Below are 27482 nucleotides of genomic sequence, written 5' to 3'. Positions count from 1 at the left end.
ATGCACATGATAAATTCAAAGGGCAAATTCAGCCTGTTCTGTACTTTACTAGCTCAGAAAAATGAAAGCAGTAAAGATGGAAGCACTTCTACCATTAGAAGATATAGATGTCTGTGAAGTCATATAAACCTGGTTTAAGGCCTCGGAGTATTCTGGCCTGTAAGGTTACAATGTCTTTCACACCTTTAGACAGCAAAATGAATGTGTGAAAACCAAAGGAGGCGGTGTTTCAATCTATATTAAAAGGGAAATTCACCACCTGTCTAGTTAGGCTAGACAACTTCGTGGAGTTACTCCAGGTCTAGGTTATGGTGGGAAAGACCCCCATTCAAGTGCTAGCAAGTTACAGACCCCCATGGGTCACGACACCCATGAAGCCTTCTTAACCAAACTGAAGACAATCAAACTTTTGCTGAACACATTGGTTATGGGGGATTTCAATTATCTCATCAGCTGGGAAACCTACTTTAGCCCAAACTTGCTAGCAAAGAAGTTCCTTGACTTTGTGAATTCAAATGCCTTTGAGCAAATTGCCCATACCTTGACAGCAGAAAAACATTCTAGATCTGATCCTCACCAATATGTCAAACAGGTGCATTGCTGCAACCATTGGACCCTCATTAGTTAAAACTGACTACAAATCAGTCACCTTTGAATGGACACAAACATCAGAACTCACAAAGGGTGAAATGAGACTACAAAACTTCACCAAGGCAAACTATACCCTCCTAGGTGAAGGTATAAATGCATTCCACCCCCAAGCTGAAAGTGGTAACTATGCCAAAGCTTAAACTAAAGCCCCATACAATCACTTGCATAAGTGTATAAACTCAGCTGTACCAGACAGAATCAAAGCCACAGCCCCAAGTAAAATCAAGCTGCCATGGTGGACGTCCAGCATAAACAAATGCTACAATAAATACAAAAAGTTGCTGCCCAAGAAAACAAAGACAAGGACCCAACAATGAAAAACTCCCTCCTCAGCCTCAACAGGCAAATAAGACAACTTGTCAAGTCCTCCAAGACCTCCTTTGAGAGAAACCTAGCAAGTACTGCCAAAGATAACCTTAAGGCATTTTACAGCTATGTACATAACCTAAAGGGTAGGACCCAAGCATGTGCAGAACTGGTGGTCAATGGTATCACACACACTGACCCAAAGAGATGGCGAACCTGCAAGTGGATAGGTTTGGTGAAAATTTCACTCCTTTATCCCCTCCTAACTTAAAACAAACCCTCCCCCAACCCCACCTCACCTTACATATCTGAAGAATAGGTCCTCAAAGCACTGTCCAAAGCAAAGACCATGGACTGTATGGGACTGGACGACATCCCAGGCTGTCTTCTAAACAGGATAAAACATGAACTAGCATCACCATTAAGTACCCCTTTCAATCATAGCCTAACCACAGGTTTTGTTCCTGCAGAATGGAGAACAGCTGCAGTTATTCCCCTCCATAAAGATGGTCTAGCAACAGACCCGGGGAATTACAGACCCATAAGCCTGACAAGCCTCATCTGTAATGCCATAGAACGTATTATTATGGACCTCATAAAACAAAGACGTAGGTGATGTCCAAACCCTGGATCCTACCCAATTCACCTTTGTGAACGGCACATCCTGCTTGTTAAATCTGGTGGATTGTTTTGAAAGTGCGACCAGGGCCACGGATGAGGGAAAATCTGTGCACACAGCATACCTCCACTTGGCGAAGGCTTTTGACACAATCCTACATTCGGGCATTACCAATAAACTTAGCAAACTGAATGTAACCCCCTTCATTGTAAGATGTGTTGTCAACTGGCTCACAAACCAGACACTATCAAAGTAGGTGACTCCACATAAACCAGCAGACCGGTCACCAATGGGGTGCCACAGGGGTCAGTGCAGGGCCCCCTACTGTTTAGTTTTGACCTGTAGTTCTGAGAAGCATATACCAAAGGGCTGTAGCTAACCAAGTTTGCAAATGATTGCAAACTTGGTGCAATAATTGAATCCGCAAATTATGTCAGTATACTCCAGGAGGGTCTCGCATAGACCAATGACTGGTGTATTAGCCGCGGTTTTCAAATTGAATGCAAAGAAATACATCATCATTCCCTTTGGCAAAAACAATGTCCCTTCACACTATCAAATCAACAATACCCCAAGTACCCATGAAGTGGTAAGGGACCTGGGATCACAGGTTGACAGCGACCTTAACTTCGACCACCATGTGTCTACCATTGTAAGGAAAGCTTTCCACATAGCTCACTTGATTAGCAAAGGCATCAACTTGAGAAAAAAAGAAGTTATAACCCCCCCTATACTCTGCACTTATCTGGCCCATAATAGAGTACAATGTCCCATTTTGTATGTACCATTCTAAGCACCTGCAGCAATTAGACATCAGAGGTTTCTAATAAAGATCAAGGGCCTCCAACATGTGCCTTACACACTTAGACAGACTAAAGTCCCTGTTACTATACTCTGTATCGTACAGACTTCTTAGGGGAAACTTATGCTTGGCCTACAGAGCAATCCAAGACCCAGACCTAATGAACTTACTGCATATCCATAAATCAAATGGGTCTAGGGCTACCCATTCCAGGGACAATATGGCCTGTGACTTAAACAGTTCATGCTAGAGGGAGAGATCCGTCTCTCAGCAAATGCTAGGTCTTTGAAACAGGCTACCAATTCATGTGAAACACAGCACCTCTATGACACAGTTCAAGAGGAACCTGGACGAGTGGATGGGCATTAAGTTCTTCCCGGGAATAGTGCCCACAACCTTCCTGGACATTGGCAGTCATCACTAACTGCAGTCTTGGGTATTGCCTAGTACTTCTATGGTATTACATTGGGTTGAAATAGCTAGAGTTAAAATGACCTCCGGGTCGATAGCCTAGTAATCTCCCATGATCCTATGTTCTAACCAAATTTGTAGCCATACTCTAAATTTTAGATCAATGTTCCCAAAGTAATGTTCTACACAGCTATTACATGTGGGTAACTTTCAGACTCAATAATCCACATATTTCAAAATATCATTCATAACTACGAGCTTGCTACATGCACACATCTGCACTGCTACCAAGTTTCTATCACAAGTGTAAGCCAACAAACCCTCTATTACCGTGTAAACAGCAGCAGTTTGTGACTGTGAAAATGCTATACATAAATGAGTTGGGTTAACATGTGGCAGTCTCTATTGACAACACAACAGGAACACTACACAACAAATAAGAAAAATACTTATTTTCAGAAAATAAAGAAATACATATTTTAGTAAGTTGTTCTAAGAGGACATGACAACACTTGGTCAGCAGTGGAAAGGGGGCACAGATAATAGACTATAAAAGGAATGCAACTACTATTTCCTGATTTTATTCCACTCTTGAAAGTTAACATTTTACTTTGAAGGTCTGACATTGAGACCTGCGATAAACAGTGTCCAGCAGTGAATGACCAATAGAGGATAAGGCACCTGTAATACCACTAATGGGCTTGGGGGTGCTGAAATGTTTTATCCCATTCACTGCAATCTTGGTTTCTCCACATGCTAAAACATGCACCTAGCAAGGCATAGGGGGAACTGTGTGCAATAGGATGCTAGTGGTGGCCATCCTTCCTTACCTGTGCAAGAGGGGGTGTTCCAACCAAGCATTCACACCCGACCACCCAAGATATGAGCAGTGAGCTTCCTGGTATTCCACTAGGTAGTTAACATCACCCAGTGTGCTAAAACTCACCCTCCACTAGGTGAGTCAGGTAGGCCACACTCCTTCATTTAACCCAAACCACACCTGGCTCCTACAGTGCCAAATCTGCTCATAGAAACTCAATCAGCTGGGTGGCATACTCAGGAATCCATTTCCTGTGTCATTCAGCCAGGTTCCTGCAAAACCATGTTATTACAAAACAGATTAAGCAACTGAGCAGGTATTTTCTGTAGGAGCATTCTTTACATCCCCTTTCTTGAATGTACAAACTCCTGTTTACACAACACTCTTGAAGTCAGCAACTCAAACTGTACTATTCTGTAGCAACAGACCTCGAAGAGTTGTGGCTCTATACTTTGCTACTGAATTGCTTTAACATAAAAAGCTTTTGCTTCAGTTATGTAGAACCAGTAGATTTTATTTAAATGGGGTCAGCATTAAACCAGCATGCCTCCATCTTTTACAATAGCTAGTAGAATCCAAAACAGCATTTCTGAGGAGCATTTTACTTATTGCATGTAATGTATAGAGATTTATGCTCATGCCAGTGTCCAGAACAGAGCAAATCACTCCGAGGACTGGACATTCCCAATATTATCATTATATTGGTTTTAGTTTTGGGGATGGGAAAAATACCATCCATGTAATTTAAAGGAAAGTCTAGGAAAGTGTGCCTGTGCTTTTAAAGGACAGAATAAGGTTTAGTAGGTAAAAGCAGCAGACAAAGCATTTGTCTACAATTTCAGGATTGAGTACTGGATATCCATAACTGCCCCCCACCCCAAAAAAAAAATACATGCAGGGTATGAAAAACAGCAAAAAAGCACAGCTGCACCTAAAGATGGTCTTCATTACTAGAAATAGATAGCCAGAAAAACAAGCACACTAATGTCAGCACCATATATTTTTTTTGGAGGGGGGGATTATCTTTCATAGATCATTCATATGCACTCAGAACAGCAGAAAATTGTAGCTTCAGAAAAAGAAAACAGGGAGCCCTATTTGCTGCCTTTACCAAGGCATATCAGTGCAAAAACTACAATAATCAACACTACCAGGAGTTTCAACACAATGGAGCAGGAATAAAAAAGAAAGCCTTCTTCCTTATAAACAAAACAAATTTGTCATTTGCTGGTACACAGGAAGCAGAACCACAAATGCATAAACACCAACATGTTTGCTGAAGAGTAGGCAGTTTAATAGCCTATACTACAATATGTTTCTCTTGACTGTTATGGTAGTTTTCTGCCCTTCATTTTTTTCATTTATTTGTTAACCAGATAAAGACACTAGTCAAGGCCTCATGTCATGGGTGATCCCAGAGTACTGTCTGGTTAAGTGGCTTTCCACCTACCATCAAGGTACAGATCAGATTTTTGGTTAAAAGGAGCCTCTGTTTTGGCTCAGCATGCCTTTCCATAGTCAGGGTTAATGTGTTACAGCAATATGGGCTGGTTCTTTTGTGGAAGTTGAAGAAAACCTGACAAACTCAAAATTGGAGAATTCACAAACAGCCACCACAGACTAGTAGAAATTGATAAACTCCAACAACAGGAACCACTAGATGAAATTAATATGCCACTTTATTGAACGATGCCTAAGTTTCATCTCAATGGCAAAGACTTGTTCAGAACAAATGCTTTCATGCACAACACTCCCTTATATACCCACCCTCTCCCAATTGATTCAATTAATTGAGTCACATGAACACAATTATTCCATGCAAATTAATACATACTCAAAAATTATGAAAATATTTAAAAACATTTTTAAAAAACATTACCAAAAAACACACTGCAAAAATACATATGTACAATACTAATGCCCACCATTACAATTATAATTATGTCATTCCAGAACTTATTGACATATAAATTGGCTTGTAATAAATTTAAAACCTAATTATCATGTTTCTATTTTAACTAAAATATGCTTTAACTTTAGGAGCTGTGCTTACACTATCATTGATGCCTGGGAAATTTGTGGCATCTAATCTCAATTGCCACTTCATTTCACAGATTGAGACGAAACCTAGGTCATTCAATAAAGTGGCAAATTAATTTCATCTAGTGGTTCCTGTTGTTGGAGTTTATCAATTTCTCCTAGTCTGAAGTTGAAGAAAAGCTGTACATGCATTAGTGTTTTTCTACTTGCAATGTTCTGGTTAGATGTACAAAGGCAGTCTTTGCCAACAAAGTTCAATGATCTTGACCAAATTAAGCAGTGAACTACAACTCTCCCTTCCCATTCTTAGTTGTACAATATCCTCATCACTCTTAGATATACCAATCCCCTTCACTACTTCAGCAGTTCACATATTTGATGGAGTTCCAACAAGTAGCATTGTACCAAATTATTCATATCCTCCTCCACTATCTACCTCATCTATGATGATGCACATCTCCGTATCAGACCTACCTCATCTATGATGATGCACATCTCCATATCAGACCTACCTCATCTATGATGCACATCTCCGTATCAGACCTACCTCATCTATGATGATGCACATCTCCATATCAGACCTACCTCATCTATGATGCACATCTCCGTATCAGACCTACCTCATCTATGATGCACATCTCTGTATCAGACCTACCTCATCTATGATGATGCACATCTCTGTATCAGACCTACCTCATCTATGATGATGCACATCTCCATATCAGACCTACCTCATCTATGATGATGCACATCTCCATATCAGACCTACCTCATCTATGATGGTGCACATCTCTGTATCAGAGCTACCTCATCTACGATGGTGCACATCTCCGTATCAGACCTACCTCATCTATGATTATGCACATCTCCATATCAGAATATTTACTTTTTCTTCTCCCTTTCATTTTGCTCAACTGTATACATTCTTAGTACTTTGAAGATGTCCTTGTATTTCATGTCCCATCCTCCAGCTCCCCTTATCAGTAAGTTAGGGACTCTTAATACTCTGTGTAAAGTTAATAAAGGGGTTTTAAAAATGTTATTGGGTTTCTTGGTAAATATTTTTACTTCAGTGGGGGCTGATTATAGCAGGATACATCTGCTCATCATTTCTAGAAGCTCCTATGAAATAGAAAGGGCACAAATAGCAGAGCTTTTGATGACTGTCCCATTTGTGTTACTGTTTTAGAAGCTCACAACCTGTTGCTCAGCTTTTTTCCCCCTTTATGGGGTGTGGCTGTCTTTTGAGTTATGTACTTCAGCTCATTTTCATTTGTCTTGTGGCTTAGCCAATCTGCATGGAACAGTTTGGCTACTGCATACATCCCACAACCACATCTTGCATGTTGAGTGTTTTGCCCATCCTTGTGGAGTCATGCTAAGCCCTACAACCCTAGAGTGACTGAGCAGTAAGTGCATTTTTTGACTAATTCTTCCTTGCCGTGTCCTAAAACGTAGCTTATTAAGCAGTTCTTTGTGGCTTCAAAAAAGTGTGTTTCCCAGAATTATTGTAAGAATTACACTAAACATTGGGAAACTTTGTAGTTCTCCTTAGCCATCCATGATGTTTGGCAGCTGTGGGTTACTCAGAGTTAGGCAAGTAACAGAGTGGTATGAATCTTTAATTTTTTCAATGCTTATTTTCTGTGCTCATTCAAGCAATTTTCATGGTCTCAACATCATTCCTGAGAACACTAAGAGGGCAGCTAAGAAGCTATATTAAGATATGTGAAGCTATTGCTTTTTCTCCTCCACCACTGTTTCAACTTTCAACTGGACTTTCAGATTTCTCCCGTTCAATGACTTAAGCACCTACCTTTACTTGGTTCCTATTTTATTGTTGGTTTTGACTTCTGAAAATTGACCATACAATGTTCACCATTTTCTTTCATTTGACCTTACTGATCTGGACTTTGGTCTACAACTCTGGTTCCAATTATTCCATTATGAGTTTCTTCTCAGTTTAAATTAATTTTATAGTTTTCAGCTGACATATGCACAACCAGCATGAACTACAAGATATCCTTACTTATTTTCACTTGCTATTTACAAAGATTTCAATTATGGCTTACTGTCACCATCTTCGTCCTATACGATCAGACTCCTTGGCTTGCTCAAGTTCATGATGGGGTTTATTAACATTCACAATACAATGAATACACTTTCAGCAATGTTTGCCATTTAACTGCACTTTAAATTTGGGGGATATCCACTTTAAAATCAGATACATAAAAGTATGTGATCTAATTTGTAAAGTACAATACAATATTATTAAACTTTTTCATTCTGGCGTTTTGACTTCCAGGTTAGGTACTTCATTTTAGTCAATGCCTCCTGGACCACACCCTAATAACTACCCATGAGCCAACCTATTTTGCCCATCAGGCTTTGCTTCCCTGGGATCTACTACCTTGGTGGCTTAGGAAATGTTTCACTCTTTTCCCCGTCAAGAGATCCTTAAGTTGCATCTATGACACTGCTTTAGTGACTTTTATTTCTGCCATATACTGCTGTGCAGCAGTCATATTTATGTTGCATTGTTTTAAGTTGCCATTTTTAATGAAGCACATAGTTTTTACTTGCTCAAAACAAACTTGGAGGGTCAGAAAAGTACCACTGCAAATATAATCAGCATCTAGTAATAGTGTCATATGCAATAAGAGAATGGGACACGTGAAAATTAAGCTTCAGTTTTCTTTTCCTTCTCTTTACTAAACTTCGACAACAGCATGTAAAATTAAACATTTTAAAATAACTAATCAAAATGAAACAGAAGGGATTCTTACCTGTAAATGGCTTAAACTTATTCTCCAAATCAAACTGCTGTTTTCCAAGGGTGCCAAGATCCACTTCCAAATCTGGGCAGATAGCATATTCTTCAATGGTTTTACTGATCTGGAAAATCTTGTCAGTAATGGCTTCAGGGGCTGGACCTGTAAAATCAGACAAAGAAAGATGCACCAAATTTAGTGGCAAGGTAGCACAACTATAAACTAATTATTTCATAAAAAGTGGGCAATCTCCCATTTATGGTATGTTTCAGTGCAAAAAAAAATAAAGCTTCTTGCGGGCCCCCCCCCAACCCCAGTCACCACTCCTATCCTAAAGTTGCTTCTAAGATCATTTTCTACCAGTGTGAAAAAAAAACGCCACTAGTTACTGAAGTTGCCAGAAATAGCACCATCTTTAAAAAAACAATAGAGTAAAAAAACTTCCAAACCTCGCTTAAGGTGATAAAGACAAAAAATGAAGCAGCAACAAGTAAGGACTTCAGAGCACCACCAAGGCAGCAAAGTTGTTCCAATTCCAATAAAACAACCAAATAGAGACAAAAATAAGTGTTTATTGAAGACCAAACACTTAACACAAACTATGTAAAAACAGGAACGATAAGCGCTTTCGGCTATTCAGCCTTCATCAGATCATAATTTTTTTTTTTTTTTTTTTTTTTTTAACTAAAACACCTCTTCAAAAGAAGTATTCATCCAATAAAGTAAGTAATAAAAAATAAAAAAACAATGGTTACAATCAAAAACATTAATTTCTTATAGGGTAAAGAATAAAACTGACATCCAATCAAATGAGCAGGATGAATTCCGTTCAATGTGAATAAAATTATAAGGCAATATACCGATGTTAATCCCCAAGGCCTGGTTGACAAAAATTGTCAACATATACCTTATCCAGCTGCAAAAGCAGCTAGTATTCAACATTAGCCAAAAAAACAATATATATCAAACCATGAGCACATAAGGGCATTGCACATATCTCAAGCTGAGAATAATCACAAACTACAAATGGGCGCCGAGTACTAGATTACCTGCAAAAGACAGTCTCCTGTGCTTAGTAATCAGCCTATAATATTAAGGCTTTTGGCTGAGCCACCAATGAAAAGTAGACTCAGCTCTTCTCAAAAAGCCGATTGAAAACGCTATAGGCACTCTATTAACATCCCATTTCTCAGCCAAAAATAATAGCAAATATAGTGCTCTCCTTGCAAACATCATTCAAAAAAGAAAGGTAATAACTCTTTATTAAATTACATTGAGTCGCCAGCAAAAAACAATGTTTGTTAGTCAACCTATAGTATTAGTACATTTTGCTGTGCAACCAATAGAAGGAATTAAGCCAAACCTTCTTAAACAGCTAATCGAAGGACGGCTAATGATGCCTAATTTGCATATCAATTCTCAGCCAAAAAAGATGAATATAGTGTTTCAAATACAAATCAATTAAAAATCATCTTAAATGGTATATCACGGCCAACCTTCCCTAGGCAACACAACACCACAACTATCCAGCAAAATCTCGCCTCGCCACTTGGAACTGGCCGTCATCATCAGCCATCTAACATACACGATTTACAGAAGTCGTGGAAATCGTAAGAACATAGTACAGATACAAATCTTTAGTGCTAATAATATAAAAGAGACACAAAAACATAAAAAGCCAATTAACCACTACATATTCCTCTAATAAGGGTAAGAATCGTGATAAATTCATCACTAATAAAAAAGTACAGTTTTGTACCTACCATAAATGTAGATGTCCGAACTGGATAGCATCTGCAGTCATAACAACTGGGTTGTCCTGTCGTCAGGCAGCCCTTCGGTCGGCCGGATTCCAAAGTCCGGGTCCGGCTGATGTCGCACTTCACCCGACGTCATCTCTGCTGGTCTTCGGGTATAAAGGCATCAGCCGACGCCATTTTCTTCAGTGTTTCTTGCCCCAGATGCCAGTTGCCCTCTTGGAAGTCTAAATTTTGGGTAAAAATGCCAATGTTTCCCAAAGGATAGAAGGCAAACAAAAAATAAGCATGTATGTACATATATACAAACAAATACACCATAAGAGACTCCCACCAGCTAGCTATTAGGAGGGTAAATACCTAGGAGTACCACAGAGGGAAGGAGGGAGGTAATCCTGACTGCAGATGCTATCCAGTTCGGACATCTACATTTATGGTAGGTACAAAACTGTACTATGTCCTTCATGGATGCATCTGCAGTCATAACAACTGGGTAGAATACCATAGCCAACTAGGGGAGGAGGAAGAATAGATTATGGTGTGGTTAGGATCCCTTGCAGTACAGCAGTGGCAAACCCTGCTCGGGATCTAGAATACAGAGGTAAATTATAATGCTTGGCAAATGTATGCACGGAGGTCCAAGTAGCCGCCTCAATAATGTCCTTGGTTGCCACTCCTAAGAAGGCTGTGGTAGTGGCTGTTGCTCTTGTAGAATGAGGTCGTATGTTCTGTGGAATTGGTTTTCCATGGAAAGAGTAACAGAATCGTATGCAATTTCCTATCCATTTTGAGATTGTCTGTTTGGAAATTGCTTTTCCTTCCTTCCTGTTGCATAGGCTACAAAAAGCTGTTCAGTTTTTCTGTTACTTTTTGTTCTGTCCAGGTAGTAGCGTAGCTGTCTGTGTACATCCAAGGTATGCAGCATTCTTTCCCTCTGTTTTGTGGGTTGGGGAAGAAGGTAGGTAGGTGGATTGCCTGGTTTAAGGACACTCTGGATACCACCTTAGGCATAAATGTAGGATTAGTCCTCATGGACACTCTGTCTTGGTGGAAGATTAGGAAGGGTTGTACTGCCATTAGGGCCTGAAGTTCAGAAACCCTCCTTGCTGAGGTTATTGCCAGTAGGAAAGCAGTTTTCCATGAAAGATGCTGTAGGTCTGCTGTCGCTGCTGGTTCAAAAGTGCAGTGTCAACTTTTCTAGCACAAAGTTCAAATCCCAAGCTGGCAGTGGTGGTTTCCTAGGAGGTTTTACATTCTTGATCCCTCTGAGGAACTGCCTGAGTAGAGGATGTGAGAAGACAGGTGGATCAAAGCTGTATTCTGCTGAAATAGCTGATGCATGTATCTTGATGGAGGAATAGGACAGGCCTGTATGTAGAAGCTCTGCCAAGTACTCCAGAATGTTAGCCATATCTATATTCGACATATCCTTCCCTCTTTCAGCACTCCAAATGACAAACCTTTTCCATTTCCCTGCATAGTTCCTTCTTGTTGAAGGTCTGCGGGCTTCAAGGATAATGTCTTTCACCCTTTGGGAGAGATCTGGAATAGTTGCTGCTATGTGATGTGCCATGCAGTCAGCTGCAACGTTTTTAGGTTTGGATGCATGATGCTGTAGTTGTTCTGAGTTAACATCAAAGGCATCAGTGGTATTGACCACATTTTGTCCCGAGACATGCTCCTCAGCAATGGGTACCAGTGTTGTCTTGGCCAGTTTGGAGCTATCAGGATTATCCTTGGACGTTCCTCCTTGATTTTTAGTAATACCTTGTGTATCAAGGGAAGAGGTGGGAATGCATATGCTGTCAGGCCTTTCCAGCTGAAGGAGAGCGAATCCACTTTCGATGCAAGTGGATGGAATGTCCTTGTGCAGAATTTTTGAGCTGGTGGTTGAGAGGGCGAATAGATCTATCTGTGGCATTCCCCATTTCTTTGCGATGGTCTTGAAGATGTCCGGGTGTAGCATCCATTCGTGAGCATCCGAGGTGGTTCTGCTTAACATGTCTGCTAGAGTGTTCTCCTTTCCGGTACAAACATTGCCTGTAACTGGATGTTGTAGCTGAGTGCCAGGTTCCAAAGGTCCAAAGTCATTCTGCATAGGGGTATGAATGAGTGCCTCCTGTTTGTTGATGTACCACATGACTGTGGTGTTGTCTGTCCTTATCATCAAATGGCCTTCTTTGAGAAATGGTCTGAATTTTTGGATTGCCAGTTTTACTGCCAGCATTTCTTTTAGGTTGATGTGCAGGTGAAGTTGGTCCTCGCCCACAATCCTTGCACGCATTTGTCCAGCATGTGAGCCCCCATCCTAGGTCTGAGGCGCCTGTTGTGATGGTTTGGCTTGCTTGATATTTGTGAAAGGGTAAGCCTGGGTTTGACTGGCATGCTTGAGCCCACCATAGGAACTCCTGTTTTAGGCATGGAATTAGTGGAATTTCTGCTTCTAGGCTGTGCCTGTGTTGGGACCATAAATTCTTTAGGTACCACTGTAGTTTTCTCATATGTAGTCTGGCATGTGGAACCAAGATTATGCATGATGCCATGAAGCCCAAGGCCTGCAGAACTTTTCTTGCTGTTAGCTTGCTGTGGTTTGTTAGTGCCAAGAAGTAAAGAGGGAGATCTTTTTGTTTTTCTGCAGTTAGGAATGCCATTTGTTTTACTGTGTCCAATTCTGCGCCCAAGAATGTCCTTGTTTGGGATGGAATCAGCCTTGATTTTTGCAAATTGACTGTGTATCCCAATGCTTGTAGCAAGTAAATGACCCTTTGTAAATCTGTTGTCAGCTTGCTTTTGTTGTCCCCTTGTAGTAGGCAGTCGTCCAGGTATGGATAAATTTGGTTTCCCTGTAGTCTGCAGTGGGCGATTACTGATGCCAGGCATTTTGTGAATACTCTGGGCGCAGTAGATAAGCCAAAGGGCAATGCTGAGAATTGATAGTGCTCTGATCCTGCAAGAAATCTGAGGTATCTTCTGCAAATTGGTCGAATGGGGACGTGCAGGTATGCCTCCTTGAGATCTAGAGTTACCAGCCAACACTCCTTGCCCAGCACGGGAAGAAGTTGCTGTAGGGTCAGCATCTTGAATTTTGGGACAATGATGTATGTGTTTAAGGTGGACAGATCGAGAATAGGTCTCCAACTTTTTCCTTTCTTGGAACTAGGAATAGTCTGGAGTAGAATCCTTTGCCTTGTTCTGTTATTGGTACTCTTTCCACAGCTCTCATCTTTGTTAATTGCATTATCTGCTGTAGAGCTTCTGTTTTTTGATTTGGAGGTAGGTTTGGCATTCCTCTTTTGACTGGTATAGTGTGGAAGTGGAACCGGTATCCTTGGTCTATGGTTTGCAAAATCCACTTGTCTTTTGTGATATAGTGCCAGTTCTTTGAAAATAAGGTTAATTTTCCGCCTAAGGGTGCTGCTATTTGTTCCCTGGTAGGCGGAGTTAGAATCAAGTCACTGTGATTGCCCTGTTGTAGTGGTAGTGGCTGTACCTGTGGCTCTGTTATTACCTTGCCACTGTCGTCCTCTGTAGGCACCCCTCTGGATTGATTTCTGCCTCTGGAACGTCTATTCCTGCCCCTTTGGGATCTTGTGGAGTCAGGAAAGGACCAATTTTGGCAGGCCAGTTCCTGCTAAACCTTGGGGGCTGAACCTGCAAGAAATCTTTAACCGTTTGTACAGATTTTGCCTTTTCTTCCATTTTCTTCATTACTTGCTGGGCAGGTGTACCAAACAAACTGGTCTTATCCATAGGAGCATCTAATAACTTAGCTTTAACATGATCCGGTAAAACTTGTTCCTTCAGCCATGCATGCCTTCTTATCACTGTGCCAGTCATGGCTGATCTAAGTGAAGCCTCCAGTGCATCATAGCCACATTTTAAGGAATGGTTACTAACCTGTTGTATGTTATTTACCATTTCTAATAGATTTTTCTTATCTATAGAGTCAGAGGATAGCTTTTTAGTTAACTGATCAAGCATAAACTCTTGGTATTGTATCATGTGAAACTGACAGTTTAAAGCTCTAGCTCAGAGAGTAGCAGAGGTATAAACCTTTTGCCCCATCTGTCTAAAGACCTGGCTTCCCTTTCAGAAGGAATAGGGTTTTGCTGTGGTTGAGGCTACTGCCTTAGGGCCCTGGGATATAGTTTCGGGGTCTGCAAGAGGGGCCTTGTATAGGTGATGATGAGTGTCTGGCACCCTGTAAAATCTATCTGGTTTGGCAGGTGCTGGAGGTAAAGAATCTGGTGCAGTGCAAACATCATTAAATGCATCGTCCACAACAGAGAGGACAGGAGGTATAGTTAAGGGCCTGTGTTGTGGTAGGTGCAGAAAAGTCCTAAGTCTTTTTCTAGAGTCTGAAAAATCCTGTTCCTGCCATTGGAATTGTTCTCTCATGGCATGTAAGGTTTCCCCAAAGGAGAATTCTTCTGGTGGGGAAGCAGCTGGAATGGATTCTTCAGCATCTGAGTCCTCAAAATTGGAGAAAGGAGCCTCTGGCTGGTCTGTAATATCTGAGTCTTCCGCAGAATCATCAGAGGACACAGGCTCGAGGGGCTCTGCTCTAGGTCTCTTTCTGGGGCTGAGAGGCCCTGTCTGGGTGAGATTGAGATCCCTAATTAAGGATATTAAATCTTCTGCCAGAGTAAGCATTTGTGAACTAGAAGTGGGCCTGGTTGAGGGGGGTTTAACAGGCACTGACTTAGTAGATTTGGCTGCTTTAGCCCTGGCGAAGGCCTTAATAGACATGGCTGCAGGAGGCCTAGCAGCACCACGTGCTGGGGTAGAGACATCCAAAGGGATGGTGCCTGATAAGTCACTAGTAACCACTGTAGTGGGTAAAATTTCTGAGGCCGATTCAAGTAAGGTAACCGGAACCTCAGTAGTAGTCATTGATTCGGCTGTACTCTGATCAGTTTTCTCGGTTTCGCCCCTAACCGAGACACTCGCGGTTTGCTTAACCATGGTTTCGCCGAAACCGCGGACCGAAGTGTCGGTCTTTTTATGCTTTTTAATAATTTGGGTAGTCGGAGGATCCGGCATAATGTACAAATTCAGAGCGAAAAACTGTTCAGCAAACTCCGACCGACGCCTAAGCGTTCGTCGGTTGAAAGAAGCACAGGCGAACAGGCTGCTACGCCCTGGTCTGGGCCTAAACAAGGCAAACAGTAAGAGTGGAAATCTTTATGAGGTATTTGTTTCCCACAAGTTAAACAGTTATTGACTTTTTCTGACATCGGCTGAGGCAAGAAAGAGTCCCCAACGGGTACTTAGCTTTAGAAGTCTTGAAGGAGTATTCGGTAGTAGTAATCTCTGGATCTGACCGACCGGCACTTGCGAACAGCTTCTGCTTCGGGCGCCACGCGGCAAGAAAGACTGAAGAAAATGGCGTCGGCTGATGCCTTTATACCCGAAGACCAGCAGAGATGACGTCGGGTGAAGTGCGACATCAGCCGAAGCCGGACCCGGACTTTGGAATCCGGCCGACCGAAGGGCTGCCTGACGACAGGACAACCCAGTTGTTATGACTGCAGATGCATCCATGAAGGACATCACATGATATTCCATGTTTATAAACAACCTATATCATTCATTCAATGCAGTTAGCAACCAATGAAATGAATCCAGTTTAACTCCACTTGATAGGCCAGTCCATGGAAAAAATTCCCCAATAAAAAGTATACATTAACAGAAGGCTCTCATGGATGTAAGAAAAAAGATATCAAACAATAGTGGTTCATGATGGATCCTAGCTATCACCTTAATATTAAAAATCGGCCGTCATCATCAGTCAGCAAATATAAACAGTTGGCGAGAAATGACAAATATCATAGAAGCACAGTACCAGGTGCAGATCTTCAATAATAATAAAAAGAAAGTACAGTTTTGTACCTACCATAAATGTAGATGTTTGAGTGTATACACTGCTGCAGTCATTACACTTGGGTTATCCTGCCGTCAGGCGGCCCCTCAGTCGGCCAGAGTTCCAAAGTCTTGGTCTGGCGTCATTTGCTGTCACTTCCCTGACATCAGTGCGCCAGGGGTATGCAAGATGCAGCCAACACCATTTTCTTCAGTTTTTCTTGCCCTAGATGTCAGGTGCCCCCAAAAAGGTAGGCAATGTAAATTGCTAATAAAACATACATAAGAAAAGCAATCAAAAACTTTCAGTTACCAGCAAATACTCCCCATAGGTAGCAAAGGGTAGAAGGCTTAGGTAAGTACCAACAAGTAAGAGGGGAAGGAGGGAGGGTAACCTAGACTGCAGCAGTGTATACACTAACATCTACATTTATGGTAGGTAGATAACTGTACTATGTTCATCGTGTTACACTGCTGCAGTCATTACACTTGGGTAGAATCCCAAAGCTGAGGTAGGATGGCTGGTTCTATAAGGCATTAGGGGTGGCTATAAGGCCCTGCAGCACTGTAGTGGCAAAGCCAGCTCTGGATTTTGAGTAGAGGCAGATGGTAATGCTTGGTGAAGGTATGTACAGAACTCCAAGTTGCTGCTTCCAAAATGTCCTTGGTAGGTACTCCTCTGAGGTAGGCAGTTGAAGTGGCTGTTGCCCTGGTGGAATGAGACCTAATGCTGTTAGGTACAGTTTTCCCATGGTGTGTATAGCAGAAATGTATACAGTGCCCTATCCATTTTGAAATGGTCTGTTTTGAAATGGCTTTTCCCTGTGCTCCTGCAGCATATGCTACAAACAATTGGACAAAACGAAAGCTTTCAGGAAAACTGAGCAAGTAGAAGCGTAACTGCCTGTGTATGTCCAAGGAATGCAGAAGTCTTTCCCTTTTATTCTGTGGATTTGGATAAAAAGTTGGCAAGTGAATAGTTTGGTTTAAAGCCACACTTGATACCACTTTTGGCATAAAAGTAGGGTTTGTTCTTAAAGACACCCTGTCTTGGTGGAAAATGATGAAAGGTTCCACTGCCATTAGTGCCTGTAATTCTGAAACTCTTCATGCTGAGGTTAATGCCAGGAGCACAGCAGTTTTACAAGAGACATATTTTAAGTCTGCTGAGTTAGCTGGCTCAAAAGGAGGTAAAGTTAATTTTTCCAAGACAAAGTTGAGGTCCCAAGTTGGAGTTGGTGCTCTACGGGGCGGTCTTACGTTTTTAGCCCCTCTGAGGTACTGTTTTTAGCAAAGGATTAGAAAAAATTGGTGGCTCCATGTTGTAATGAGCAGAGATGGCAGAGGCGTGGATCTTGATGGATAAAAAGGAGAGGCCTTTGTCCAGCATCTCAGTTAAGTATTGTAGTATCGGAGGAATACTTGGGACAAGAGGGTCAAGGCTGTGAGCTTGGTTCCAGGCACAGAATCTCTTCCATTTATCCGAATAGGCTTCCCTGGTGCTAGGCCTTCTGGCCTACAGAATGACATCCATAACAGCTTTGGAGAAAGGCATGGCTTGCTTGACTAAGGAATCTGCCATGCAGCCAGGTTTAAAGTCTTGAGCTGGCTGTGAAGTATCTGATTGTTTTGCTGGGTCAGTAGATGCGGGATTTGAGGCAAAATCCATGGTGGGCCTTGTGCTAAGTTCTTTAAGATTGGGTACCAGTGCTGGCGTGGCCAGTCTGGGGCAATCAGGATCATTTTTGGCTTTTCTTGCCTGGCTTTTATGAGTACCTTTGAAAGGAGAGGTAGTGGTAGGAAAGCATATATTTGTAGGTTTTTCCAGCTGAATGAGAGGGCATCCACTTTCCATGCTTGTGGGTGGTAAGTCCTTGTGCAGAATTTCTGTAGCTGGCAATTCATTGGGGATGCAAACAGTTCTATGTCCGGGCTCCACCATTTTTGTGTTATCATTCTGAATATTTGTGGATGTAATTTCCACTCGTGCGGATCCATGATGTTTCTGCTTAAGTCTACCAGTGTGCGTTTCTCTCCTGGCAGGAATTGTGCTTGCAGATGAACTTGACAGGTTAGAGCTGTGTTCCACAAGGTCATGGCTTGTCTGCAGAGGGGATATGAATGAGTGCCCCCTTGCTTGTTTATGTACCACATAACTGTGATGTTGTCTGTCTTTAGTATTAGTTGTCCTGGATGCAGAAGGTCCTTGAAAGCTATAAGGGCATTTTGTACAGCTAGCATCTCTTTTTGATTGATGTGAAGATGCCTTTGTTCTGCGGGCCACTTGCCCTGAATACATTTTCCTGCCATGTGTGCTCCCCAGGCGTAATCCGAAGCATCTGTTGTCAGTGTTTGCCTGGCTGTGGGTTGAGTGAAAGGCTGTCCCTTGCTGAGGTGACAGGCTTGAGCCCACCATTGAAACTCCTGTTGAAGGCAAGGAATAAGTGGTATTACTGTTTCCAAACTGTGACAGTGTTGAGACCAGACACTCTTTAGGTACCATTGTAATTTCCTTATATGCAGTCTGGCATATGGAATTAGTAGTATGCAAGATGCCATCTAACCCAAGGCCTGCAGAATTTTTCTTGCAGGGAGTTGTGTCTTTGTTGCCATCAATTGGAAATATTGAGTCAGTTGTCCTTGTTTGGTGTGAGATCAGCCATCTGGGCCGTTGTATTTAAGCTGGCACCCAGCAATATTATCTCTTGTGAGGGCACTAGTTTTGACTTCTTTTCGTTTACCTGTGTACCCTAGGAAAATTAGCAATCATTTTACAAACGCCAGATGCTATAGAAGAATGTCTTTGCTCTCTGCTTGAATAAGGCAGTCATTCAAGTAAGGGTAAATTTGAATTCCTTTTTGTCTGCAAAATGCAATTACTGGTGCCAGGCATTTTGTAAAGACCCTGGGGGCAGTAGATAAGCCAAAGGGCAGTGCAGAGAATTGGTAATGCATTGAACCTGCTAAGAATCTGAGGTATCTTCTGCAATTTTGTCAGATAGGGACATGCAGGTATGCCTCCTTGAGGTCCAAAGTTACGAGCCAAGCTTTCTTGCCCAGCATGGGAAGACGCTGCTGTAGTGTCAACATTTTGAATTTTGGAACGTCCAGGTAAGTATTTAGAGAAGAAAGATCCAGAATGGGCCTCCAGGCTTTGTCCTTTCTGGGAACCAGAAAGAGTTTTGAGTAAAATCCTTGTCCTTGCTCCTGTGTTGGTACCTTTGAATAGCTCTCATGTCCATGAGTGCTGTAATTTGTCTTTGAGCCTCTGCCCACTGATTTGGTGGCAGATTTGGCATTCCCTTTAACCTTGGCAGAGTGTATAAGTGGAACCTGTAACCTTGAGATGCAATGTTGAGAACCCATTTGTCTTTGGTGATCATATGCCAATTGTGACAGAAAAGTGCCAGTTTTCCCCCCAAGGGGGCTGCCAAGAGAGAAGTGCTTGGCAGCTGTAGTGGGAAGTCGTTGGGGCTGTTTTGTATAAGGTTGAGGCCTGTCTTCCCCTTCTTTCTGGGTTGAAGCACCTCATTGTCATGGCCTGTAAGGACCTTGTGGTTGACCTCTGCCTCTTGGACGTCTGTATCTGCCAAGGACCAATTCTTTGTTGGCCAATTTCTGCTAAATCGAGGAGGCTGAACCCGTAAGAAATCATTCACCGTTTGCATAGATTTTGCCTTATCCTCCATCTTCTTTAATACCTCTTCTGCCTTAATTACAAATAAAACATCCTGCTGCAAAGATGCAGCCAATAATTTTGCTTTAACATGATCTGGTAAAGTCTGCTCTTTTAACCAAGCATGTCTTCTAATGACAGACTCTGTAACTGCTGCTCTACAGGAGGCCTCTAATGAAAAACCACATTGCAAAGTATGTTTTTCCACTTGTTCAGCTGCATGCAACAAATCCTGCATTTCCTTATAGTTAGGAGGATCTGAATTTGGAAGTATTTTTTGTTTCAACTAAGACACCAAATATTGCTGATATTTAAGCATGTGAAACTGGCAATTTAAGGCCCTCATTGCTAAAGTTGCGGATGTATATACTTTCTTCCCCCATCTGTCTAATGCTCTGGAATCTCTGTCAGAGGGGACTGGATTTTTTGTTGTAGAGGCCTTTACCCCTTTGGGACCCTGGGAAATAGTTTCAGGGTCAGCAACAGGGCTTTTATAAAGAAATTTGTGAGAGTCAGGGACTCTGTAGTATCTGTCTGGCTTAACTGGAGCAGGAGGTAAGGAATCAGGATTTAAATTGGATTCAGAATACACATCATCCACAATATCTAACACTGGCGGAATTGCAAGGGGTCTGTGTTGAGGTAATAAAAGAAAATCTCTGAGCCTTTTCTTGGATTCTGAATAATCCTAGCCCTCCCAATGGAAATGCTCCCTCATGGTATGTAAGGTTTCCCCAAAGGAGTAGCCCTCTGGTGGAGAGGCTGAAGGAATTGATTCTTCAGCATCAGAATCCTCATAAGGGGGCAAGTATCCTTGGTCTGAGGATGAATCTGAAGAGATGGACACCTGGTCGGATGAGTCAGTCTACATCCTGTCTAGGCCTTTTATCAGGAGGAGGGTGGGACCCCCTGATCAGAGTAATTAAGTCTTCGACCATTTTGAGCATTTGTTTCTTAGGTATGAAGGCCTGTCCTGGTGAATATTGAAGTTGTTTCTTTGTTTTTAAAGGGTTTTTAGACTTAACAGAAGATTTAATGGTTAACTGAGTAGGTCTGAAAATACCCTCTGAAGCTGTGGGTTGTTTAGCTACTCCGGATCCCTCTGAAGGGTTAGTCTCGGTAGGCCGTAAATCTGGTGTGTCCGAAGGCCCACCATCTCCACTTGGGAGTCAGAGGCGGCCTGTGGTTCCAAAGAAGCGGTCGTCAGGGGCTGCAAAGGCGCCTCGCTGATAACCGGAAAACCGGTGACTGGCCTAGAAGAGGCTTCGTCATCAGTTTTGGGCCTCGGATGCCTGTCCTTGTCTTTGCGCTTTCTGTGTATTCCAGTCGTCGGTTGTTCCGACGGCATGGTGTAATTAAATTTTCTGCCAAAATAATGCTGGGCAAAATCAAACAGACGTTTTATAGTGCGCTTGTTAAACCTAGCACAAAACCAACAACCTGTGACATCGTGGTCTGGGCCTAGGCATGGGATACAATAAGAATGGAAATCCTTATGAGGAATTTGCTTCCCAAAAGAAATACAATTATTAACTTTTACTGGCATCGGTCTGAGGCAAGAAAGAGTTTCCCCAACAGGGTACTTAGCTTTGTAGAAGACTTCGGTTCTGGATTCGGAATGAAAATCTCAAGAGTCGGCCGACCAGCACTTCGGAACTGCTTTTGCTTCGGGCACCGCGTGGCAAGAAAGACTGAAGAAAATGGCATTGGCTGCATCTTACATACCCCTGGCGCACTGACGTCAGGGAAGAAGTGACAGCAACCGATGCCAGACCAAGACTTTGGAACTTTGGCCGACTGAAGGACCGCCTGACGGCAGGATAACCCATGTGTAATGACTGCAGCAGTGTAACACGATGAACATACATAAACATTAGGAAACAATTAATACATATTTCTCAAATGAGAAATATACCTCATAGTAGAATCATCGCTGGTAAAAACACACAGTATTCCATGTTTAGTGAACAGCCTATAGCATTTAGTCAATGAGGTTACCAACCAATGAGGTGAATCAAATCTAACATCACTTGATAGGCCGGTGCATGGAGTAATTCCCCAATATAAATGCTAGCAACAGGCTCGCATAGGTCTATAGAAAGGGATATCAACCAATAACAGTTTAAAATAGGTCCTAGCTATCGTACACAAGCCCATCTCCCATAAAACGACCTAGAAAAATGAAAATGTAAATAAAGAGCATTAAACGTATACCATTTGCAGCTATAAAAAGCCACTTGGCCTATATAAAGCTGATTAAGTGAAAGCCACCAAAGATCGCTATAAAAACTATAAACAATTTTTTAGTCAAAAGGATATGTAATATGTATAGAATCGACCAGGTAACGAAATTCAAGAACAAACATACAACTTAGATATGGCAATACAGTCCATCAATTTGTGCAAATAAAGTGCCATAATAAATTAACAACATCTGGAGTATGAATCACAACAAATAACCATCAAAAAAAGATATGCAATATGAAAACCAAGAAAGGGGGTCATTCTTCATGAAACAAAGTGAAAGCCCCCAACAAAAAACAACAAATATCCAAAATAGCAATCAGACCAAAAAATATAACTAATAATCGAATAATAGTCAAACTCCACCATATAATGGACCAAAAAAGGGGAGATCATTCTTCAGAAAACTAGATAGTAACCCCCAGTAAAAAGTTACTTGTTTGGAGTCAATAGCAACTCTTACTACAAATGCAAAATATGATAGACAACATCAACCTTATAAATATAAAAGAGAGGTTAATCTCTCTTTTCTTGGCACCTGGATACATTTCTCCTGGCTTTCAAAATAGGTTTGAATGGTACAACAGCATTTAAGCCAGGTCTATGATGTGCTTGTAAATTAACTATCCAGTTAATCTCACGTAGTTCGGTGTGATTGTTGATATCGCCTGCTCTATTGTTCACAAATAACACCTCAAATACCTTAAACTTCAAGTTATGGGTGGGGTTATTGTGATGATGTACAGCAAGTGCATTATTCATATCCTTGTGTGTTATGTCCTTAAAATGTCTCAGTATCCGATCTTTAAATCTTTAATCGGTCTTGCCTATATAAAAGGCTTCACATTGGCAGCATACAGCTATATAAATTAAATGTTTAGTATTACAATCTGCATAATGATTAGAGAAATAAGTTTTTCCTGTCACTGGATGGATAAAAGAATTATTGCTATCTATGTAGGGGCTGGCTTTGCATCCAAGACATTTGAAAGTACCCTTTCTCTCTGAGCATTTTTTATGACTAAACCCGTCTTTATTACAAACAAGTCTTTGTTCTTTTTGTTAAAACATGGGGCATCTCCAACAACTTCTTTAATTTTATCATCAGTGGTTAAAATAGGCCAGAATCTCTTGATAACTTCACAGATCTGTGTGCTATCATTGCTATAAGTCATCATACACTTAAATTGGTGTCTCTTTAGCTCCTTCCATGCGGGCATCCATACTTGAAGTAGCTCGGGATGAAAAATAAGGCCTGCCTATCGTTCTTCTAAGTTCTTCACTATTACCTTTTATCATTAGGTTGCCATTTTTATTGCCTCTTTCGTTTAAGTTGTTAATGAGGTTGGTCTGCTCAATCTCAATCTTCTTTCTCAGTGCATAGTCTGGAAGCACATAGTACTTGGTTTTCAAAAATGTTGAAGATGTGTTTGGGGTGCATACTTTGCCTATGTAGATAATGGTTATTCCAAGTGGGTTTCCTATAAATGTTAATGCTTATTCCTTTAGTTGGATGTAAATCTTAACATCCAAAAAATCTACTTTAGTGTTTGAGAATTTAGCTTTAAATTAGAGGAAGTCGGTGTTATGATTGATGTATTCAATAAAGGACATCAGGTCATCTGTACTGCCTTTCCATAGGATAAAAATATCATCTACAAATCTGCCATAATATAGAAGATGACCATACCAAGGGTTTGCTCCATTCAATACTTCCAACACTTTCCCATTGGGCAAAAACCAAGTTGGAGTAACTATTAGCACATGGGGTGCCCAATGCTACTCCCCATGTCTGTAAAGAAAAGTCTTCACCATAGACAAAGATATTATTTTCCAAGACTAATTCCAATAATGTACAAAGTAAATTGGATCTAATGTTATTGCGAGAGAGAAAAGTCTTGACTGCATGGAGGCCATAGTCATTGGGTATAACAGTGAATAGACTAGTTGTATATCCATGGTTACCAGCTTAATATCTTCATAATCTGTTAAACTATTGGTCTTAGAATAAAGGTCTTGAAGAAAACTTCCTGTATCTTTCAAGACGGTATCAGCTTTACAGAGGAAATTTTTTAGTTCATCTTCAATGTAGATGGATAGCGATTCAGTGATCCAATTCCTTCCCGAGACAATCAGACGTAGTGGAGGATCCTAAAGATCTTTATGAATCTTGGGCAAACCACTTATGCAAGGAATAGTGGGATTGGACAAACAAAACAATCAAAGTTCTTTGCTTGTATGTTGCCCAATAAATAGATCATAAAGTTCATGATGTATATTTTGAATTCTCAGATTCACTTGTCTAATGCTCATTCTAAAATAGGTGTGTTCATCTTCTAACATGCGGGTCATTTTATCCCTGTACCAATGGGCATCCATGACAACAATACAGCCACCTTTATCAGCTGGTTTGATAACTATGTTGTCCATCGATTTCAACTGTTGTAGTGCTTCCTTCTCTTGACGTGTAATATTGTGGAAGCAACCATGGTTAGGATGTGCTCTTATGCTACTAACCTCCTTTTCACATAGTTTCAAGAAAAGTTCAACCGCTGAAGGATTGGTTGGAATAAAATTACTAGGTTTCCTAGGAAAACTTCCTCCATGGCTGTTGTCATTGGTATTCCCAAATATGCACTTCAAAGATATATTCCTACAGAAAAGTCTGATGTCAGTCATAAATTCATTTAAATCTGAAGAAATGGCAGGTATAAAGCTCAGACCTTGTTCTAATAAAGAGAGCTGCTCAGGACTCAACATAACATTGGAAAGATTAACTACTAGACCTATTTGGGAAGTGTTCATGTTGTTACTATCTTGCGATTCCGTTCTTGGCTCTGTGTTCAGGGACTCCTGTGAGGGAACTGTTTCACAAAAAAACGGTAGAGGCCAATTCGCAGAGGTAAATGCAATTCCATCTTTCAGTCTGGCACCTACATCAAGGTTGAACTATGTTCAGGATGTTGAATGTTCAAACCTGTACTTGTATTGCTGGTTCCAGCTTCAATCAATTGATTGGAGGCTGAATTATCAGTAGGAACAGACAGTGAAGCACCTAAATTATTATCAGAGGTATGATTCGCATGCCCTATTGGGCCTTGTCTCAACATGTCTGACTATGGGGTTTTTATGAAGGGGGAGTTCTCTCGGGACTTACTGCGGCCCCTATTGTTTCTAGTAGTCCCTTCATTAGATTCTCTAGGCCATTCAAAGATCCATCCATTCTTGAAGTCTTGGTAGTCACATGCTAATTTCTTGATTTTGACCTGTCTAAGTTTACTGTCATAGTTTATCAAGATGGTTTGAAGAGATTCCAGCTTTTGTAGATGTATATCCTGTAAATTCATATCTTCTAAGATCACTTGCTTATTAGCAATGAAAGTTGCTATGTTTTCCTCTTCAGGTCTGAAGTATTCCACTATCAAGTGCATATATTTCTGGCTGGTCTAAACATTGATTGCTTGCCATCTTGCTAGCAAATCTGGAAACATATTGCCATAACTTGGTAAACATTTCACATGCATACCTCTCTGTACTAATTTATGATGTAAGCAAGCTTCTAAATGGAATCTCCGCCATTGTAATATTTTAAGTTTGTAGGCTGCATTCTCCACTTCATAAAAAATATTAAGAAAATCAGTATCAATGACTGGTGAAGGAAAGGATCCACTTTCTTCAGTTCCCAAATTCAATTGTAGAAGTGGGTTGGACAAATCCCCAGCTATATTTGAAAAGGAGCAATTTTTCTTACATTCTTGAAACGATATATCCGCCATGTGCATGGGATGGTCTTCATATTACATATCTTGTTTTGATGGTTATTTGTTGCGATTCATACTCCAGATGTTGGTAGTTTATTATGGCACTATTTGCACAAATTGATGGACGGTATTGCCATATCTAAGTTGTATGTTTGTTCTTGAATTTCGTTACCTGGTCGATTCTATACATATTACATATGTCCATTGACTAAAAAATCTTTTATAGTGATCTTTGGTGGCTTTCACTTAATCAGTTTTATATAGGCCAAGTGGCTTTTTATAGCTACAAATGGTGCATGTTTAATGCTCTTATTTACATGTTCATTTTTCTAGGTCGTTTTATGAGAGATGGGCTTGTGTACGATAGCTAGGACCTATTTTAAACCATTACTGGTTGAAATCCCTTTCTATAGACCTATTCAAGCCTGTTGCTAGCATTTTTATTGGGGAATTTCTCAGCGGACCGGCCTATCAAGTGGTGTTAGATTTGATTCACCTCATTGGTTAGTAACCTCATTGACTAAATGCTATAGGCTGTTCACTAAACACAGTTTACCAGCGATGATTCTACTATGAAGTATATTTCTCATTTGAGAAATATGTAGTGATTAATTGTTTCCTAATGTTTATGTGTTTCTTTTTATTATTATTGAAGATCTGTACCTGGTACTATGCTTCTACGATATCCGTGATTTCTCGCCAACTGTTTATATTTGCTGACTGATGATGACAGCCGATTTTTAATATTAAGGTGATAGCTAGGATCCATCGTGAACCACTATTGTTTGATATCTTTTTTCTTACATCCATGAGAGCCTTCTGTTAATGTATACTTTTTATTGGGGAATTTTTTCCACGGACTGGCCTATCAAGTGGAGTTAAACTGGATTCATTTCATTGGTTGCTAACTGCATTGAATGAATGATATAGGTTGTTTATAAACATGGACTATTATGTGTTTTTATCAGTGATGAATTTATCATGACGCTTATCCTTATTAAAGGAATATGTAGCGGTTAATTGACTTTATGTTTTTGTGTCTCTTTTATATTATTAGCACTAAAGATTTGTATCTGTACTATGTTCTTACGATTTCCATGACTTCTGTAAATAGTGTATGTTAGATGGCTGATGATGATGGCCGGTTCCAAGTGGCAAGGCGGGATTTTGCTGGATAGTTGTGGTGTTGTGTTGCCTAGGGGAGGTTGGCCTTGATGTACTGTTTAAGATCATCTGCTCCCCCTTTTCAATTGATTTGTATTTGAAACACTATATTCATCTTTTTTGCCTGAGAATTGATATGCAAATTAGGTGCCGTTAGCCATCCTTCAATTGGCTCTAAGAAGGTTTGGCTTAATTCCTTCTATTGGTTGCACAGCAAAACATACCAATACTATAGGTTGACTAACAAACATTGTTTTTTGCTGGCGACTCAATGTAATTTAATAAAGAGTTATTACCTTTCTTTTTTGAATGATGTTTGCAAGGAGAGCACTATATTTGCTATTATTTTTGGCTAAGAAATGGGATGTTAATAGAGTGCCGATGGTGTTTTCAATCGGCTTTTTGAGAAGAGCTGAGTCTACTTTTCATTGGTGGCTCAGCCAAAAGCCTTAATATTATAGGCTGATTACTAAGCACAGGAGACCATGTCTTTTGCAGGCCATCTACTCTCATTCACACACATATATTCTGTCTTAGTCCTGTTGACCTTCATTCCTCTTCTCTCTAGAGCATATCTCCACCTCTCCAAGGTCTCCTC

At 40.9% G+C, this 27482-nt stretch overlaps 1 protein-coding gene across 2 annotated transcripts in view; it reads right to left on the bottom strand.

Moving 5' to 3' along the window:
- PGM1 (phosphoglucomutase 1) overlaps nucleotides 1-27482 on the bottom strand; it is a 426650-nt gene that overhangs the window by 214103 nt on the left and 185065 nt on the right. For both annotated transcript variants that reach the window (XM_044085557.1, XM_044085556.1), the window contains exon 3: nucleotides 8436-8582. In XM_044085557.1, the coding sequence (XP_043941492.1) occupies nucleotides 8436-8582 (147 nt within the window). The remainder of the gene's footprint in view (nucleotides 1-8435; nucleotides 8583-27482) is intronic.

The sequence above is a fragment of the Protopterus annectens genome, chromosome 10.part0 (genome assembly GCF_019279795.1).
Source record: "Protopterus annectens isolate FY-2018-M chromosome 10.part0, PAN1.0, whole genome shotgun sequence".
Taxonomy (NCBI): domain Eukaryota; kingdom Metazoa; phylum Chordata; order Ceratodontiformes; family Protopteridae; genus Protopterus; species Protopterus annectens.
This window is presented reverse-complemented; position numbering and strand designations above follow the sequence as displayed.